Genomic DNA, 18,455 nt, shown 5'->3' with positions numbered 1-18,455 from the left:
GGAGAACTCGGAAGGGACCATCTGGGGGCAGGTATGGAGCAGGGGGTGGGGGCAAGGGTCCAAAGGGCTGTCTAGGGGCTGGTGGCCTGTGCCGAGGCTGCACAGGTTGGTGGGAGCTCCCGTGGGCACTGCCCTCCTGCAGGGCTGTTCCCTCCCTGACCCTTTGTTAGGCCCCACATTCAATACCTTGGCCAAGGGAGTGAACTCTCAAGATGCCACGTCACAGGAAGCCTCATAGTTCTTGTTGTCCTGTTTGGACCAAACTTGCTGGGATGAGAAGAGGCTCTGGAAAGCATCTGAAATGCTGGTTTTGACCACAGGGTCCTGGGAACACTTGCTTTTGAGCTCCCTGTAGGGTGACACAGGCAGGAGCTGCCTGCAGACACCTTCTGCAGCTGTAGGAGGGTCTATCAGTAGGAAACCGTGAGGATGTTTGAAAGCCAGAGGGATGGGGAGAGCACTGGGGCAGGGCAGTACACGGGAGGGGGAGGTGGGTGGGGAGTGAGAGTAGATACGATAATCCTTTGGTATCAGGGGCTTGAAGTGATACAGAACTCTGGAGCTGGATTCAAGTCCCTGCAGGGAGAAGCTGGCCTCCCTGGAGTCTCACTTCCAGCCTCTGTGTCTCACAGTGAGGATGTGCTCAGATGTGCCATATTCTTTGTGCCTTGAGCAGCTGGAGTGGAGCTGTGGGATCACCCTCCAGACCCACCTCACAGCAGGCACTTAAAATGCTGCAGGTCCCTCTCCCCAAAGTTTCTGGAAGTCCCACTTTGACCTTCAGTTAAGCAATTGTGTCCAAGTAGCAAGTGGAGAGCAATCCTATTCTGTAGGAGTCTAGCTGATCAGAAGCTTATTAATCTGTGGAATGGTGCCACCAGCTGCAGGGAGCAAGGGAATACAGGGGGAACCTCCAGGTTTCCTCCCATCTTGTGAAATGAGAATGGGTACCAGCAGATGGGCTTAGTGGCTTGTGTAGAAACTGCCTCCCCAGAGGTGAACAGTTCACCAGGCTCTGGTTCCTGCACAAAGTTTATAGTGACTGAGTCTCCAGTTACAGGACAGGGCCATCAACCTGTCCTGGTTTCTTCTAGGGATGCAGAACTTAGTATGGGATGGAGGGAAGGTGGCCCCGTGCAGGTGGGCAGTGCTGGGCTGCCCCCTGCACCAGCACAGCTCCTGACTCACTCTTCCTCCTCCTGCAGCTTGGGGAAGACTCAGATTACGACAAGCTGAGTGATATGGTCAAATACCTCGACCTAGAGCTGCACTTCGGGACACAGAAGCCCACAAGTAAGTGCCTGAGCCCAGAGCAGCTCGGGGGGGGAATGGGCTGGGTGGGCAGCACAGCAGCCCCTGGTCCTCGCATCACCTGTGGGCACAGAGCTCGCTCATACCCAGTTTGTGGCTGGTGGCACAGCAGATCATTAAGGTGGAGATCACCTCTTTTGGTGGATCTCACAGTGGAGATCACCCTCTCCCTGGATTTTCTTCACGGCCATTTTCTGTTTTCTTTCTGCATCTCAGTCCATCGGGGCAGGGAAACTCGGCTGGAGCATTTTGCTCCCCATTGTGCCCAGCGCTGCTTCCCAGCAGTCACAGTGCCTGCCTGGCCATCCCCAGCCCGCTGGGAATGCCGGGGTGCCAGCACCACCCCCAGTGCCACCAGGGCCTGGTTTGCAGCCCAGACCTGCACCACAAACTGTCATGACTCCTGCACGGCCTCTGCTCATTGGTACAGGCAGCAGGGCTGAGCAGCCAGGTACAGATGGAAGGGGCAGTGGAAGTGGGATGAAATGGGATTCTTCTCAGGGGCTCTCTATTTTTGGGGTGTTTCTGGGAATTTTCTGTGTGTTTCACCTCTCATTTTACTTTTTTCAGCTCCAACTGAGTCCTCCATTGAGGAGATCTTTGAATCGCAGAATTCAAGGATTCCTGGAGCCACTGCTGTGTGCAAAGCATCAGTTCTCCTCTTTCACTCATGGTTTCACTGTTTTCAGGGCAGTTTTTTCCCTGCTGGAGCCGGCTGAGCCTGTCCTTACCCATGATTAAATCTTTCAGTTTCTCTTCCAGAGCCAACTCTCATGCCTGAAAACTTTAAAAAGAAAGACGTGGTTGAAATTTTGTCCCACAAAAAGGCCTACAACACATGTAAGTGAACATCACGGGGAACATACCCCAGAACAGGCCCAGAGATGGGACCAGGGATGTAGAGAACTGGAAAGGTAAAAGGCAGAAGGCTTCATGAGCACCATCCCATGAACAGAACCCCAGCACAGCTCTGCTGGTCTGGGTGCTCCTGCAGCCCAGGGCTCCTTCAGGCTGGGATCAGCCCTGGGCAGAGGGAAGAAAGTGGTTTTAGGGGAATGGATGGAGATGGGATGTGACTCATTGGCCTGGGGAGGGGAAGAGCTTGCACAGCCCTGCGGGGTAGTGAGGGTGTGTGGGAAAGGGCCAGGACCACTTCTCCTTGATGGGGTCCTGGAGGGAAGGAGGGTGGGAGGCTGGGTGGGACCCTGCGAGTCCCAGGTCTCCTGGTTCTGGGGAGATGGGAGAGGAGGGATGGTTTCCTAGCTTGATGTGTTGGTGATGTAGGTGCTCAATGGTGCCCTACCCTGGGGGTCACTCCCTGGGGACCCTGCACAGCCTCTGCAGGGCCTGAGGGAGGGGAATGTCCTTCCTCTCCCCAGGGCTGACCCAGTGCTAGCACAGGCACATGGAGAAGTCCACACCACTCACACTGTGGAGAGATGGAGCTTCCCTTCCTGGCCCCTCCCTGACAGGCAGTCTCTCCCCAGCACAGCCCAGGGTCTGGTCCTCCTCCCTTCCCAAGTGACATGTCTCGCTTCCCTCAGCCATCCTGATAGCCCATCTCAAGCTGTCACACATCGAGCTGCGCCAGATCCTGATGACGATGGAGACGGACCGGCTGGAGCCCTCCCACATCAAGCAGCTCCTGCTGTACGCGCCGGACGGGGAGGAGGTGCAGCGCTTCCAGAGCTACAAGGAGAACCCCAGCAAGCTGAGTGAGCCCGACCAGTTTGTCCTGCAGGTACCTGTGGGCAGGGACGTGCTCCTGGGGAGAGGGGGTCTGCACCTGCAGTGTCCTCGGGATGTCCCACTGTGAGCTGGAGGGGAGGAGAACACACAGGGAAGAGGAAGCAGCGAGCGGGACACTGGTCTGCTCGGACGTGCTGTGGGATGGGAAGAGCTGGTGGCACTGGTCATAGGGACTGCTGGTGAGCGATGCTTGGGCTGATGCCTGAGGTGTCCAGCAGCTCCCACAGCAGCTGTTTGACAGCTGAAGCAAACCACGGTGTTTACTCCACAGCAGGAGTGACTTTGCCCAACTCTGACTTAATTTCTGTTGACAATGTCACTTGTGGATCTCGGCAGCCAGGCAGCTGTGCTCTGTGAGCCATCCCAGCTGCTTCGTGGTGTCACCTGCACTAAGCAAGTGCTTCCATGTACAGGGAAATGAGCCAGGAAGGACACCAGTTAGGAGGGACTGTAGCAAATGGTGACAACAGTGATGTTCCCCTCCTTTCGTGCCCAGATGCTGGCAGTGCCAGAATACAAGATCCGCCTGCGCAGCCTGCATTTTAAGACCACTCTGCAGGAGAAGATAGAGGAGATCAAAGCCAGCTACGAGTGCATCTGCAAGGCCTCTCTGGAGCTGAAAAGCAGCAAGAAGCTGGCTAAGATCTTGGAGGTCAGAACAGTCCTTTTTTCTCCTAACAGCCGCCGGGGGCCCCCTGTGCTCACGGGAGCAGCTGCAAGCAGCTCACAGGCAGCCCAGCACAGCTCCAGCCCCACTCTTGTTCCCTGGAACCCCCGTGTTCCCCTCGGCAGCTCCCGTTGGCATTGGTCTGTGGGGATCCTGGCATGAGGAGGATGCAGGAAGGCCAACTGCAGGTGGCCACACACTCACCCAGCACACAGCAGGGCTGCAGGACCCTGAAACCCACCCAGTGACAGAGCAGAGCTCACCAAGGTTGTCCTTTGGCTGCGGTGGGGCTGGAGGAGGTGTCCAGGCAGTCACTATGTGTGTATCCAGTGCAGGCAGCTCTGCAGGTCCCTGTGCAAGGCTGTGGGCCAGGCAGGGTCTCACATGCTGCCCATCCCTCTGAGGAGGTGCTCTTGGGGTCCCCAGGATGGGCTGTGCCTGGCAGAGAGGTCACTGCACTTGCAGGAGAGAACAAATCCCACTGCAGCTGCTCCTTGACCCTACTGAGAAGAGCTGCCCCAAATTGATGTCAATGCATTCAGGTGTGCTTTTCAAAACAGCAGGTGGAATAAGTGAGGACAAGATGAGACAAAAGGCATTTCCAGGTGAGGGATGAATCTCCCTAACGACTCCTGGCCAGTAACCTCCCAACATCTCATTAAGTCTTTGGAGGATAATGGCTGGTTGCAAGTTAATTGGTGGTGAACAGCAATTCAGAGCATTCCAGGTTGAAATCCAGATAGTCCTGAGGTCCCTGCTCCTCACCATGCTCCACGAGGGATGTTAGGACTCATGTGAGCCCAGGCTGGCCCTTTGAAATACCCCCTTAAAGATCTGCAGATAATGGCTGGAAAAGGTCTTGGGAAGAGGAGAGCTCAGGCACCTGCCAGGCAGCAGAAGAGTCCTTGTCCTGCAGGCAGAGGAGTTCAGGGTGAACCTCCAGACTTGGTCCTGGTTCTGCAAGGAAAAATTACTGAGAAAAAAAAAAGGCAAAACCAAATTGTTCACACCCAGATTGTACCTTTGACACATCCATCCACCTCATCTAATCCACTGAATGAATTGATCAGGTTTTATTAATGATGCTCTATGAGCACATGTACAGGGAGGTGCTCCCAGAAGAAGTCTCCTGGCACCAAACCCTGTGCTTTCCCACTGCCCTGTAGACAGAGAGAGGCTTTTTCCCTCTGCTCCCTCTACCATGTCGTTGGCAGGTCCCTGTGACCCAAAAGCAGGAACAAAACCAGATGGGACGGTGTCAGTGCTGGAGGGCACTGCCCAGTCCTTCACTGAGGTTTCTCTTTGCAGTTTGTGCTGGCAATGGGAAACTACCTGAACAACGGGCAGCCCAAGACCAGCAAAACAACAGGCTTCAAAATCAACTTTCTCACCGAGGTAAGACAAGGCAGGTTTGTTCCCATGCAGGAGGCACCAGTGCCAGGAGCTGCATGTGCCCATTTGTGGTGCCTGTCCTCGTATGAGGCTCCTGGGTACAGCAGGGACTGGTGGGAGGGTGGATTGATGCCCAGGGGTGGCTTCAGTGGTCGTGTCCTTTGGTGTGCTGGGACAGGAGACCTACAGGTGTGTGACACTGGCCAGAGCCCGTGGCCCTCTGGCTGCTGGGGGAGAAAATGAGGGTCTTTCTCCCTTGTGGGTCACTGTGGAGCTTCTGAGGGGTGGGGGACAGGGTGACAGCCCTGGCCTGTGAGAGGGAGATACTGCTGAACATCTTGACACCACTTAATCTGGGTGTAACAAGCTGTGTAAACATTAATTGTCCTATTTAAACATTAATCCACAGAGCGTGGCTGGGAATTGCCACGCACGTGAGCGCAGGGCAGAGCAGGGCAGAGGAGCCCTGCAGGCTCAGCAAACCCACGCTCCCCTGCACAGCAATCTCCTCACTTACTGTGCTTTGCTGCAGCTGAACACGACCAAGACTGTAGATGGGAAATCCACCTTCCTGCATATTCTTGCCAAATCACTTAGCCAACATTTCCCAGAGCTCCTGGGCTTTGCCAAGGATCTTCCCACAGTGCCGCTTGCTGCCAAAGGTAAAGGAACAAAAGCATCTGCAGGTCCCATGTCTTCTTGCACTGTCTCCTGGTTTTGTATGGGTCTGGAATCAGTCACGAGCTGCACAGGGTTGGCAAGAGCAGGATGGCAGCCCAAACAAGGGAGGAATGGTCCTGAGCAAGAGATCGGGGCTAGGAAGGGACAACCTTAGTGACACGGGAGGTCCCATCTGTCCCACCCTGCTGCACATGGGAGTTTCTAGACAAGGCTTTTTCTCCTGACCCAAACCTTCCTTCTGACTTGAAAACATGGTTCCCAAGTTCAGAGGTATCCTGTAAGTGAGGCAGGGAGAGGGAAGTGCCAGGAGCTGCTCTGCTCCACTCACCTGCTGCCTCCTTCCCCCCCGGGGCGCAGCCTCCCCAGCGTGGGTGCCAGCACTATTACTGCTGCAGTCACGTGTGGAACAGAGTGTGCAGCACCCCTCAAATTACGGGGTCACAGTCCAGTTGCAGGTGTGTCACACTGAGGGTCATACGGCTTTGTGGGCTGCAATAAGGAAGAGTCACTTAGCTGCTGGGGTTGTTGCCCATCTGGTGCCAGCAGAGGCTGGCTGCAGGCACAGCCGGGGCTGCGGGCTCCTTGCACATCACCCCCTGACTTTTGTGAGAAATTCCCTTGGGAATTAGGGCTACAGTGGATAAATAAAGGAGAACATTCAGGCCTGAGATGTAAATTTTCCCCTGGTGAAGGTCTGTACCTGTAGCTTTGCTAGCTGAATTTTGTGTCTGGCTTGTTAAGCAGCCCTGGGCCCCTGAGGGCTCCCTGCTCCCTGCTGCAGAGCCAGGCTCAGACTGTGGCTGTGCAGGGCTGCCCAGCCTGGCTGCCCACAGGCCACGCAGCAATGTCCCCTAACACTGTTCTCATGTAGTGAACCAGAGAACTCTGACAGCTGACCTGAAGGACCTGCACACCACTGTCAGTGACATTCAGCTGGCCTGCCACAACATGCCAGCGACTGCAGAGGACAGATTTGCAATTGTGATGACTGTATCCTTCCGAAAAAGGGGCAGAACCATTGTTGTCTTTGTGCCTCCTTGGTGAGCAGCAGGTCCCCTTTGCATGCAGCCATAGCCTGCGTTTCCAGCAGGTCCTTTCTGAGACCTGAGATGGAGCCCAGCAGTCTGATAAGCAGAAGTGATTCTGATCTGTCCCAGACCCCAGTGTGGCTGTTTTTCCTTAAGCCCTTTCTCTCAGTCCTTCCTGGAGAGTGCCCAGCCTGCCATGCGATCCCTGGATGACCTGCAGCACAAGGCCATGGAAGAGTTCAGCAAGGTGTTGTCCTTCTTTGGGGAAGACTCGAAAATGACAACTTCTGAAGCCTTCTTTGGCATTTTTGCAGAATTCATGAGCAAGTTCGAGGTGAGTTGCACTTTCAAAGCCAGCCAGGAAGGCGATTCCTGTCAGAGGTGAGTGAAGTGTTTTCCTTGCATGTGAGCTGTGGAGTGAGATGAGCTTTCTGTGAGCACGTGCACCTGAGTGTCTGCAAGTGCAGGTTGGCTGGATGGTGCAGGAGGTAGAGGGGAGGGTCCATGGTCCAAGCATCAGCCCCATGGAGAGTAAAGCAGATGTTGTCATGGTCTTGACGTTCCTGGTTAATGAAGGCTGGGCTGGGGCACCCAAAGCAGATGCACTGTCAGGGCTTGCCCAGTGGGAAGCCAGGGGAGAATTAAGGCTGTAGTGGGGTAGTACAACTGAAATGTCCTCCCTGTCCACACCAGCTGCCCTTGCCTGATGCTCAGCTCCTGCCCTTTGCTCTCTCCCTGCAGCGGGCACTCAGCGATGTGCAGGTCGGCGAGAGCCAGCGCAGCCCCAGGGTGACCTCCCCCCTGGCCTGGTGACAGGTCTGCAGCCACGCCAGCTCTGACAGTTTATTGTCAACAAAGTGCAATTTGCTCCCATTGAGTTTGGTTGTAAATATGCTGCTGTCACCTGCTGCCACCAAGCAGAACCACGGACCGAGGTGTCAGGGCAGTTTGGATACTGAAAAGTGATGGTGGATGGATGTGAGGGTGAGGCACAGGGACAAGAAGGTGAACACTGTGCTAGGCTTGGCAACAGCTTTCTTAGCACCCTCCATTTCCTGCATATGACTGAGTCAAGGATTCAGCCCCTGCTCCAGCCCCCTGCCCCACTCCAGCCCTGGCACAGGTCACTCCTCCTGCCTGTGGCCAGAGCAGAAGCCCTCACTGCAGCCTCTGCTTACTACACAATCACCAACTGGTGCATTATTTATGGGATACCTTATAACCATCAAATATTTTTCAGTATTTTTCCAAGCCCCCCTGCAGAAAGTGAGGTGTATTTTGACAAGTGATCTGTTTATACAGCATTAAGTGCCAGGTAGTTTCTAGTGTTGTGTTCCCAGAGGTCCAGTCCCCTGTCCCTGCCTCCCCTCTGCCCGATGGCAGTGACAGGGAGATGCTTGCTCAGCTCCTCTTTCCATTCTGGATGTTGCACAATGTGTTCTGTTGATTTTTTTTTAAATTATTATTATTATTTTTATTTTTTATTTCCAAAAAACTTACTCAGTACTTAAACATTTGGATGTTCTTTTGAAACTGTCATTACAACTGTGAAAACGCTGTACATAGATTTTGCTACATGTTGTAACTTTCCAAAATAGTTAGGACTCCAAACCCTTTGGTATTTTTATGTGACTATTTTCAAAGAACCAGAACTTCTGACACACGGTTGTATTATTTGATAACGGGACCATGTACATTCACAGTCCAGTCTCTACCCAATGCCTACGTGCTATTCCTAAAATAAAGCTACTGCCTTTCGCCTCCTGATTGCATGTACCTTTGTGTCTAGGCAAAAATGACTTTGCAGGTGAAGGTGTGAGGAATTCTGCATCTGGCACATCTTCATATCAGCCCCTTACACCTACAGGAGAGGTGCAGGATCCAACCTTGCTGGATTCAGGCTGGTATGGGGAAAATAACCGTGTACGTGTGAAGAGAGCAGCTTGCGTGCCAGCTCTCAGGACACTGTGATGAATATGAGCAACACATTCTTAAAATAGTATGGATTTTTTCTGCAGCCTTCAGAAGAAAACATTTAGTGAGCGTGTGAGCCAGTGAATTGTTTCCCTCTGAAGAGGAATTCTTGGCTGAGATTGAGTTTACGTCCCAGAGCAATTTATCTCCCTTTACACTCCCAGCAGATAGATAGGGACTGGTTTCGTATCAGATTTCCTGGTTGTAGTTTAGCTTGTTTACAGCAGCCTGCTCAGTCACTGGGTCCTGCTTGGAGGCCACAGAACCAGCCACTGCAGAACAGCTCTGAGCAGAGGTAGTAAAATTGTTATGGGTAGAATCCCTGGCTGGGCACCTGCGTTCAAAGTGCTCGAACCCCTCCTGGCTGATCAAGCCTGGCTCTTCTGCAGCCCTGGGGACCTGAAGCTGCCTGGTGTGGCTGTCAAACCACTGCAGGGTCCAGCACAGCCCACAGAGCCCCACAGAAACGATGCCCTGGAGCCTCCTCTGCAGCCGGTGCAGTCGGCACCATTCCCCGCACATGCTGCTCTGGTGTTTCCTGAGACCTTCACACAGGAGGGTACCAGTGCACTGGCTCCTTCTCCTCTCAGCCCTGCACAGTCCAGCCTGAGCAGAACGCCTGCGTCAGCCTCGGTCATGGGATCATCTTCCCAGGAAAGCCTGTCCTGGGGAAGGAAATAATAACTCAGGCAGCAGCCCGGGGTCAGCGCAGGGAATGCAGCCCTGGCATAGCTCCGGCTCCATGGGGTGCCACTTCCATCCTCTGACAGAGACAGGGAAACAATGGCCATGACAATCCCAGGTTACATTCCAAACTTCAGATTATTTAAGGATTTTCACTCTTCCTTGCAAGAAATGGGGAAAAGAATATTAAAAACAAACAAACAAGCAGCTTTAGTAACGTCATGGTGAGGGTAAGATCACAGCTCCCACTGGTGGGCTGGCTGGGCTGAGACAGCACTAGGCTGGCATTGCCAGGCCAAGCTGGAACCAGGTATGAGTCCTCCCTCTCCGTGTCTTGATAATAGTTTGAAGGGACAAATTCCATAACTACTTCCCAGATACCAAAAAAGATGCCAAAGAGACAAACAGAGGTCTCTGCTTCAGACTGGAAGGGCTGGAAGTCAAGGCAGCACAGACTGGGAGGTAGAACAAGGTACCTGGGTGATGAATTTGATGCCCCCAAGGATTGTCATTGTTCCAACACAGTTTAGGAAAATCTGGGTTTCCCAGATTCCAGCAGATCAAATTAAACCATCTCTGGATTCTCAGACTCTGGGGTGTCTTTTGTTATGTAAAATATTTGTCTCCACTGTCAGTCTAGAAAGCTGAAAAGTGAAGGTGAGAGCTGAACTGCTTCTAGCAGCTGATATTGTCAGAGAAAGGGTAAGTTTCACAAACCCTTTGGTACAAGCAGTGCAGCTGCAACATCGAGTGACCCGTGAGTGAGAGTGCAGCAGCATTTGTGCTCAGAGATGCTGCGTGGAGCTGGGCAGGGCACGGGGTTGGTGTCCCCTGGGGTTGTCCTGCTTCAGCAGAGACTTTCACCTGACTGTCATCAGGGTGTTGCAGAAGAGCTGAGGACTGGCCAGTAAAACATGCCTTTAGGGGATCACATACAGTAGAATTTGGGTTGGTAACTCCACCATTTAAGGCCAGTGCCAGTGCTTGGTCTGCAGGTTACCAGTGCTGAGACACAGGGTCCTCAGCAGTGCTGCCCCAGGTCTCTCTGCACCCTGATTTCAGAGCAGGATGAGCTGCCTCCTGCCACGGCCTCTCCCTGCACTGGGAGGTCCCTCCTCAGCATCACTTTCTGCACGTTATTGATCCATAAGTGTTTATCAGGTTTTTCAGAGAGATGATGCTGATGCCAAAACCTCCAGTCTGGTCCCAGAAGGTAACTCGAGTCTGGGATTAACCTCCAGACTCAGAAATGAGTTACAAACCCCAGCCCCTGGAAGAGCTCTGCTCTCTGTGAGGCTGAGGCACCAACCCAGAGATGGTACTGGCTGTCAGCTCGCCGCGTGCCGTGGGCTGGCAGCTCGGGAGGACAGCAGCAGGGATTTCTTTCTGTATTGTTCCTTGTCCCTTCTCCAGCTGCGCAGATTGCTTCAGAGGATGGCCCTCCGTGGAGTTTGACCCCTGAGCCCCGATAGTGAAAATAATACACTTCTCACCAGAGCCACGTGAGACCCAAGGAGTAACTTCGGGCCATTAGTTTAACTTTGACTCTAAATATTCCTTCTGGTTCCTTGTGACACCGTTAACAGCTCCGCTGGCAAATCCTGATTCTCTGGCAATATTTAAGCTGCCTGTCAGTTGGCAGAGTTTGGTGGTGCCCGGCGCAGGGAGCAGAATGAGACCCAGCTGAGCGCAGTAAGTTCCCTTTCAGTTCTCCCCGCGTCGCGGAGCCCGGCGGGCGGTGGGGCTGGGGGCTGCGGCCCTGCCCCGCCCCGGGGGGGCTTCAGGAGCTGGATGGACCTGGGAATGCTTTAAAAAATCCCGTTGAGGAGAAATTCGGAGCGATATAGCCCTGACGGGTTACTCCAGACCCACGTGGGCCACGTCCCTCCCGGGACCATTGATAAAGGGCTGGCTTGAGCTGCTTCATTCCCATGCCATGGATGTTCCTTCCTCACAATCTCTGGCAAGGAAAGCGCTGCTGCCTGTGCCAGGAACCAAGGGAGACCGGGGCTGTGAGCTGAATTCACAACATGGGCAAAATTTCCACTGGGCCGTGGCAGAGTTAGGACCTGAAATCGGAGCCACCGACTCTACCACATTCTTGAGAAGGTTCGGCCGCGCCCCGGGAGCCGCACCGGGAGCTCTCACCCACCACCTGGATTCGGCTCAGGGAATTTCCCCTGGAGTGCATCCTGCAGTTCCTTTCTTTCCTGATGGACATGACAAACACCTGCAGAGCTCTGCCCGGACCCGCAGGCACCGGGCAGGGGAAGGCACAGGGCTCCCCTGCATTCCTGGCTGAACCCCGGGAGATGGAGCCTGGGCACCTCCAGCGGTTCCGCCCGTGAGAACCACCTGCCACCAGCCCTCGGGTGGGAAGTGTCTCAGGATTAAAAGAAACAGCAATATCTGTAAAATCTGAGCTGCAAAAGGGAAAGCAGGCGGTGGCAGAGCAGGGTTTGCAACTTCCACAGGCTGGCACACCAAAGCTGGGTTTTCTTTTCCTAGAGGTTAAGCGTGCCAGTAAAAACTCAGCAAGAGCCAGACATGTTGCCTCTTAAAGAGGGAAGATAGTGCTGACCTGGTGGCCAGTGGTCTGTGTCCTGCCAGGCAGAAGCTCTCAAGGAATTCAGCGGGATGTGGGGCTTTATAAGGTACAGAAAAGGCTTTGTGAGGTGCTGCAAGTCCCTGGTCCCAGCCTGGTGCTGCCACTCAACCAGAACATGGCTCTGTACCATCTTTGTCTCCTGTGCTGGAGGCTTCTGATATCTTGAGATACAAACCTCAGCTGTGGAAAGCAGGTTCTGGGATGGTGCCTGCCACTGGGAAGCTCCTTCTTCATTGCCCAACTTTTTGATAACTGCATGAGAGCCTGTGCTGCAGGACTGGGTGTATGGGAACACAGGGCAGGGCTTGCCCCTCCTGAATGCTGCTCAGCAGGAGAAGTTGCTGCATCTCCATCACCATCACTCCATCCCTGCTCTGCCCTGCACACACCCGGGCAGCCGGTGCCGCAGAGCAGCTGGTTGCTCTTCAGGCCCAGGTGAGTTTGGGGCAGGTTCCTGCTGTGGTTCCACACTGGGGTGAAGCTGGTGGAGGTTGTGAAAGATGTGGGTGAGGGAGATGTTCTTCAGATGAAGAACTTGTTTGACTGCTTGTTGTCCAACCGTCCATGCCGGGAGCCTGGGGCTGGTGCAGGCCACCCTTAGCCCCACCCTCTTCAGCCTTTTGGCAGGGGGGAGCTTATAAGTTTTGCCAGGGGAGTGTAAGAGAGGCCAGAGGACCTGGCCAGCCGTGTAGGCAGGAGGAGGATGAGGATCAGCAGACACCTGGCCCAGCTGTCCCAGTGACACCAGAGGCTCTTCACAGGAACCATCTCCTCAGCTCAGTGGGGTAAGAGAAATCATCCCAGAGCTGCTCCATGGCTGGAGCCTGGCAGTGAGGTGCTGGGCCTGGGGATCCCTGGTGGCCAACACGGCCTCCCAAGCCAGGGGCTCCCCTTGGCACTGCCCCTCACCTCCTCCCCTGTCCCTGGAGTGGGGCCAGCCTGGGTGAGGGCACCAGGAAACCAGGAGGAAACCAGGAGGAACTGCATTAATTCAACCCCCTGGCCAACTTCCCTGCATGGACTTTATCTTGCCCCTTCTGCCAAAGGATGCCTGGCACCACAGGGCACTCTGGAGGTGCCACATCTCCTTATCAGGCATTTCTGGACAAGAAAACAAGGTTTTATTCCTGTGGGAAGGACTTGAGTATCTTGTCCAGAGGGAATGTCGCTATGGGCTGGTGTGCAGGAAGGAACCCCAGCACTGGCTCTTCCACCCCTTGGTGCTGGTCCCACACCAGCAGCTCATCCCTCTGGCACAGCAGCAGGTCTGTCCATCCCTCTGCTGGGTGACATGCTGCCACCCCTGCTCCTGATGGGGAAGGCAGCTGGGCTCAGGTGCTCAGTCCCAGCACCTTCTGCACCTGGGCTTGAGGTCTTGCTGTGGCCAAGGAGGACAATGCCACTGCCACTGGAGCAGCTCACATGTCATCACATCCTGGTGGCTCATCATGGGCACATTTCTGGCAGCAGCTTCTCACCATGGCCAATCCTGCAGACAATTACTCACTGCAAGGGGAATCCAACCAAGCTGTGGCTGGCCAGCCTGCTGGCAGCATCTTCCCATCACAGAACAGGCATCACGGATGAAGGCAAATGCCAGAGACAAGAGCCCTCTCCATGGTTCCAGCAGAAGGAGAACCACGGCCAGAGCAGATAACCCGAGTTGCTCAAGAAATGATCAACACCTTCACCCTCTCCTAACTGTGTAACCCATTTTTTTTCACAGATATATGCATCAAGATAAAGAAACCCTTGGCCTGCATACGAAGCCATGGAGCCCACCAGCAGCACCCCCTCCTCTGTCACCCCCCTGTGGGATGTGTTTCCCCAGAAGACACTGGACACCATAGACATTGTTGTTCTTGTGCTGTACTTTGTGTTTGTCCTTGCAGTTGGGCTGTGGGTAAGCAGATCCCCTTAAAAGCTTTCATACATGCCTTGTTATCCTGAAATTTATGGCTGTTTGGGCCTCAAATGATTTTCCTTTGGCTTGAGTCTGGCTGTACTTCCCGGGATTCAACTGAACAAGCGGAAAGTAGAGTTTACAGCTCCTTTTCCTCACTTCAGCCTGGGGAAGTGTCCTTGCTGCTCCAGAGGAGAGCTGTTCAGCTCTAGTGTTTGCCAAGGGTTTGAGAACCCTTGGAAGAAGAGGTCGTCTAAGTACAAAGTATTGCTAATAATACTGTTTTGTTCATCCAGGAAGGAATTGCTCTGCTATAAATCACCTGTGCTTGTCCACAGTGGTCTCACCAGCAGATTCTGTAAATTAAAAATACTGTTCATATATAATTAAGGCAGCAGGATATCCTTTTGGCACAGCTTTTATGACAGCAAAAGCACAGTCTGGCTGTCATAGGGCTGAGATGAAGAGTTGCTCCCTCCAGGTGTGGTACATAACTCTCCTGGTGTTGCACAAAACTGTCTGAAGTCTCTGAAGGACGGGATCCAATGAGTAATACCTAATAACTAGGGGTGGCCTCAGTTCTTGTCCAAAATTGCTTGTCTTCCTCATGCTCTGCAGTGGTTTAGTTTGCTAATCACAGAAAACCTTAATCAGGATGCTGAGAGGACAGAAAACGTTGCACGAGGCGTCAGGCTTGGCTGGTCCCCTCCCTCGCGGCTGCTCTCTCATCCCCCAGGATTTCTCAGCAGCAGCTGCAGGTGCTTCCAGGAACCCTTTGCTTTCATCTGATGACAGTACAGAGTCTGCTGTGAGGGAAATGGCTTGGTGATGCTCTGAGAGCAGCTGAGGTGGTTGCTGAAACCTGTGTTCTGCTTTTCTGCTTTCCCAGTCCATGTGGAAGACGCAGCGCAGCACTGTGAAAGGCTATTTCCTGGCTGGGGGACAGATGGTTTGGTGGCCTGTAAGTATCTTGATCATTACACTGCTCGTGCCCCCAGGCTGCAGCAAGACTGAAAAGCACTTTTGTCCAAGCAGAACTCATTTCTCCAAACAGAAAACAAAAATTAGAAAAGTTACTTCCATGTTTTACCAAGACCCAGGTATGAGAATGAGGGGTTTTTTCCATTTCTGAGACTGGGGAAGTGCTGCTGCTGCAGGGCACTTGTCACAGCCCTGTGCCCCACCAGAGCCAGCTGACTGGTTCTGCAGGCTTTGGCCTGGAGATTCCCAGAATTAACTGGGGGGTCTCCATGGTGGACACAGCTTTGCCTTGAGCCAGTGTGCTGGGTGGGTATTTCATTTAGGCTGGTTGGGTGAATAAGTAGGTACTGATGTAAGAACCTGATGACCCAACACGTCTACTTGTTACCTTCTGTCCTGCTCCCCCATGAGAGACTTGACACTCTTTTGGAACCAGGATGGTCCCAAACAGGCCCACAAATGAGCAATAGGCAGTGAATGATGAAAGAAGGTGGAGAGAGGTGCCAGAGTGCTGAAAATGTAAGCAAAAGAAGGTGGCAGAGAGTGAGGAGGATTTCATGTCCCCTGTAGTGATGAGTGGGGAAGAGCATCACTGTGTGTCATCCACAGTGGGGGGTGTGGAGCACTGAGTTGCCCATCACTGGGCTGAGAACAACGCCTTGTGCCAAGGCCAGATCCCATTTCCTGTCTTTCCCCAGGTGGGTGCATCCCTGTTTGCCAGCAATGTTGGAAGTGGCCACTTCATTGGCCTGGCTGGGTCAGGAGCTGCCTCTGGAATTGCCGCAACAGCCTACGAGTGGAACGTGAGTGTGGCACAGTGGCTCTGGGGCCATCTCTGTGCCCAGCAGGGCAACTCCAACACCAAAAAGCTGCTACACAGGGATCTGGCAGCTCCAAAGACTCAGCCTCCAGCTGCCTGAGCCTTGAGGCCTGAGAGATAACCCCATCCCCATGTCCCCCTGATCTACCTGATCACAGCCCTGACCAGCTTCACTGACATTCCTTCCCTTTCCCTTTGCAGGGGATGTTCTGTGTTTTGGTGCTGGCCTGGCTGTTTCTGCCCATCTACATAGCAGCAGGGGTAAGTAGATGGAGGTTGTGTCCATCAGTGACGTGCTGGTAATTGAACTGTTTGGTTCATGGGCTTAACCATCTCCTGCTGTACCTGTGTCACAGTGCTCCCAGCAGCTCCGGTGGCCTGGGCTAAAGGGGACCAGAGCTGGTGCCTGTGGACAGCACCAAGGGCTTGGCTGTGGGGTCAGACTGCTCTGCTGCCCCAGCAATGGGGCAGAGCTGCTCCATCTCCCCACGAGAGGGAAGAAGCTCTCCCAGTGAACCCTACACCAGACACTGCAGCGCAGCCAGTGCCTGCCGAGCTGCCCTGCAGGTCTGAGCAGGCAGGGCAGAACCAAACCCCAGCCCAGTGCAGCTGGCAGGGCCACCCTGGGCCTCCCCCTGCTCAGACCCCCCCAGCAGGCCCCAAGAGTCCTCCTGCAGCCCTCCCTGTACCACCCACCCTGACAGCACCTCTTGCCCAGGTCACCACCATGCCCGAGTACCTGCAGAGACGTTTTGGAGGCAAAAGAATTCAGATGTTCCTGGCAATTCTCTACTTGTTCATCTATATCTTCACCAAAATATCTGTAAGTAGGAAAAGAAACAGATTGAAAGTTCACCATGGAAACACTCGCTGATCAGCAAGGTGGGGAAGTGCAACTACTGGCCCTTCTCTGTTAGCAGAAAAGGGTGTTTGTTTTATCTAAACACCTGAGGAAGTTTGACTGTAGTTGTTTCGAGTGCCTACACAAACAGAATAACATCAGGTTCTCCTGAAAGCTTGCCACCCCAGGAGGGAAAGGTTGGTGTGAACAGTCTGAGCAATGGCTCACTGAAAAGTCAAGTTGTGAGCATGGATGCATTTGTTGTTAGATTTTGTACATCTGGCAGGTTACCCAGTTTCTTCCCCCTCCCCTTTCCTGCCTGCAGACACCAAACGCGGTTCTGTGGGATGAATAAGAACGTGGGAGTTGGTATCTGTGGAGATGAAAAGAGTTTAGTGCTTTACTGCACCATTTGATGTGTTGCCTTGGACAGATAACTGGAGCAAGCCTTGCACAACACCTCCCGGGCTGGTCATTAACCGTGTGGCAGCACGTGAACCAGGGCAACTGCTGAGTGTTTCCTGTGGGTCTGGGGCCAAAGTGGGACACGCTGTGGGACACAGCCTGCCTGGGTCCCCTCTGGAGCAGATGCTGGTCATGGAGCTCAGGTGGCACCCAGGAACCAGGCTTAGGTTCTCTTCTAGAAACAACTAACCCTTTGGTTAGAGTCCTGAGAGAGACTGGATTGTTCAGGTGCTTTTTCACTTGTGCCATTCTGTGCTCTGCAGTTTGACCACCCTAAATCCCACCTAAACTGCAGCATTTTCACTTAGCTGCAGAGCTAGTTGGTCAGGGCTGGGTCCCAGCCCCACAACACTCCTGGTTATCTCACTGTCACTTTGTCTGCAGGGAGGAATTGATGGGATGGCACAGGGGTGCTGGGGCTGGTGGCAGGCCGAGGCTGTCCCCTGGCCAGCACAGCTCTCCCACTCAGCTCCCTGGTGCTCTGGGGAGATGAGCTCACCCCACATAAAAATGTCTTTTTCAGAGAGCACTGTGCATGTACCCCTCCCTTGGGACAGCTCAATCATTGCCCTCCCTGTGCCCCATGACTCAGCCAAGCCTGGTCCTAATGCCCAGGAGGCAGGAGCAGGGGCTGCGGAGGGATGTGCCACACGGAAAAGATGCTGTGGGCAGCCAGGGAGTCGTGAGCAGTTACAAATCAAGGAGGCTCTGAGGAGCTCTGTGATATCACTGCAGCTGTGCTAACTGGCTTTTTGTCTAGGTGGACATGTATGCTGGGGCCCTCTTCATCCAGCAGGCCCTGCACTGGGACCTGTACATCGCCGTGGCGGGGCTGCTGGCCATCACTGCTGTCTACACGGTTGCAGGTATGTGGTTGTTTCAGCCCACACCACAGATCTGTGCTGAGCTGAGCTCACACACAGCACCCGGCGTCCTGCAAGCCCTGCCTTCCCCAGGCAGTCTGGTTTTGCCATGAGAAGGGGGGAGAAAAAACTGGTAGCTCATCCATTAGAAAGAAATTCCCAGGTAGGAGCAAACGAATACCCCTGCTCTGGGGCAGAGCAGTTCTGCTTTAAGGAGAAGCTGTACTCGAGGCATTTGCACAATACATTTTTCCTCTGGGCTTTCGGGTGGTATGAGAGATTAACATAACAATGAGCCGTGTAATGGGAGAGCCTTGGGTGCCCTTTCAAGTGGCCAAATGGAAAAAAGCCGTGCAAATCCCAAACAAATAAAGGTTGCTCCTTTCCCAGTGCTCACCCCAGTGATGTTGCTCATAAAGATCCTCCACCCCCCCCCCCCTTTTTTTTTTTTTTTTTTCCCCCCCCTTCCTTACTCTCCCCTTGTTTTT

General features: G+C 53.8%; 2 protein-coding genes across 2 annotated transcripts in view; both read left to right on the top strand.

The window, feature by feature from the left end:
- GRID2IP (glutamate receptor, ionotropic, delta 2 (Grid2) interacting protein) overlaps window positions 1–7,641 on the top strand; it is a 46,541-nt gene extending 38,900 nt beyond the window's left edge. The window contains exons 14-23 of the mRNA XM_010002603.1: window positions 5–31; window positions 1,206–1,293; window positions 2,074–2,151; window positions 2,856–3,052; window positions 3,557–3,712; window positions 5,036–5,122; window positions 5,652–5,781; window positions 6,672–6,790; window positions 6,998–7,162; window positions 7,570–7,641. Of these exons, the coding sequence (XP_010000905.1) occupies window positions 5–31; window positions 1,206–1,293; window positions 2,074–2,151; window positions 2,856–3,052; window positions 3,557–3,712; window positions 5,036–5,122; window positions 5,652–5,781; window positions 6,672–6,790; window positions 6,998–7,162; window positions 7,570–7,641 (1,119 nt within the window). The remainder of the gene's footprint in view (window positions 1–4; window positions 32–1,205; window positions 1,294–2,073; window positions 2,152–2,855; window positions 3,053–3,556; window positions 3,713–5,035; window positions 5,123–5,651; window positions 5,782–6,671; window positions 6,791–6,997; window positions 7,163–7,569) is intronic.
- Window positions 7,642–10,886: 3,245 nt separating this feature from the next.
- The window catches only part of SLC5A11 (solute carrier family 5 (sodium/inositol cotransporter), member 11), a 15,047-nt gene continuing 7,478 nt past the window's right edge, over window positions 10,887–18,455 (top strand). Inside the window, exons 1-7 of the mRNA XM_010002572.1 lie at window positions 10,887–11,178; window positions 13,821–13,997; window positions 14,887–14,958; window positions 15,677–15,781; window positions 16,000–16,059; window positions 16,517–16,621; window positions 17,865–17,970. Coding sequence (XP_010000874.1) covers window positions 13,866–13,997; window positions 14,887–14,958; window positions 15,677–15,781; window positions 16,000–16,059; window positions 16,517–16,621; window positions 17,865–17,970 — 580 coding nt within the window. The 5' untranslated portion in view covers window positions 10,887–11,178; window positions 13,821–13,865. The remainder of the gene's footprint in view (window positions 11,179–13,820; window positions 13,998–14,886; window positions 14,959–15,676; window positions 15,782–15,999; window positions 16,060–16,516; window positions 16,622–17,864; window positions 17,971–18,455) is intronic.

The sequence above is a fragment of the Chaetura pelagica genome, unplaced genomic scaffold (assembly GCF_000747805.2).
Source record: "Chaetura pelagica isolate M959 unplaced genomic scaffold, ChaPel_1.0 scaffold438, whole genome shotgun sequence".
In the NCBI taxonomy this organism is placed as follows: domain Eukaryota; kingdom Metazoa; phylum Chordata; class Aves; order Apodiformes; family Apodidae; genus Chaetura; species Chaetura pelagica.
This window is presented reverse-complemented; position numbering and strand designations above follow the sequence as displayed.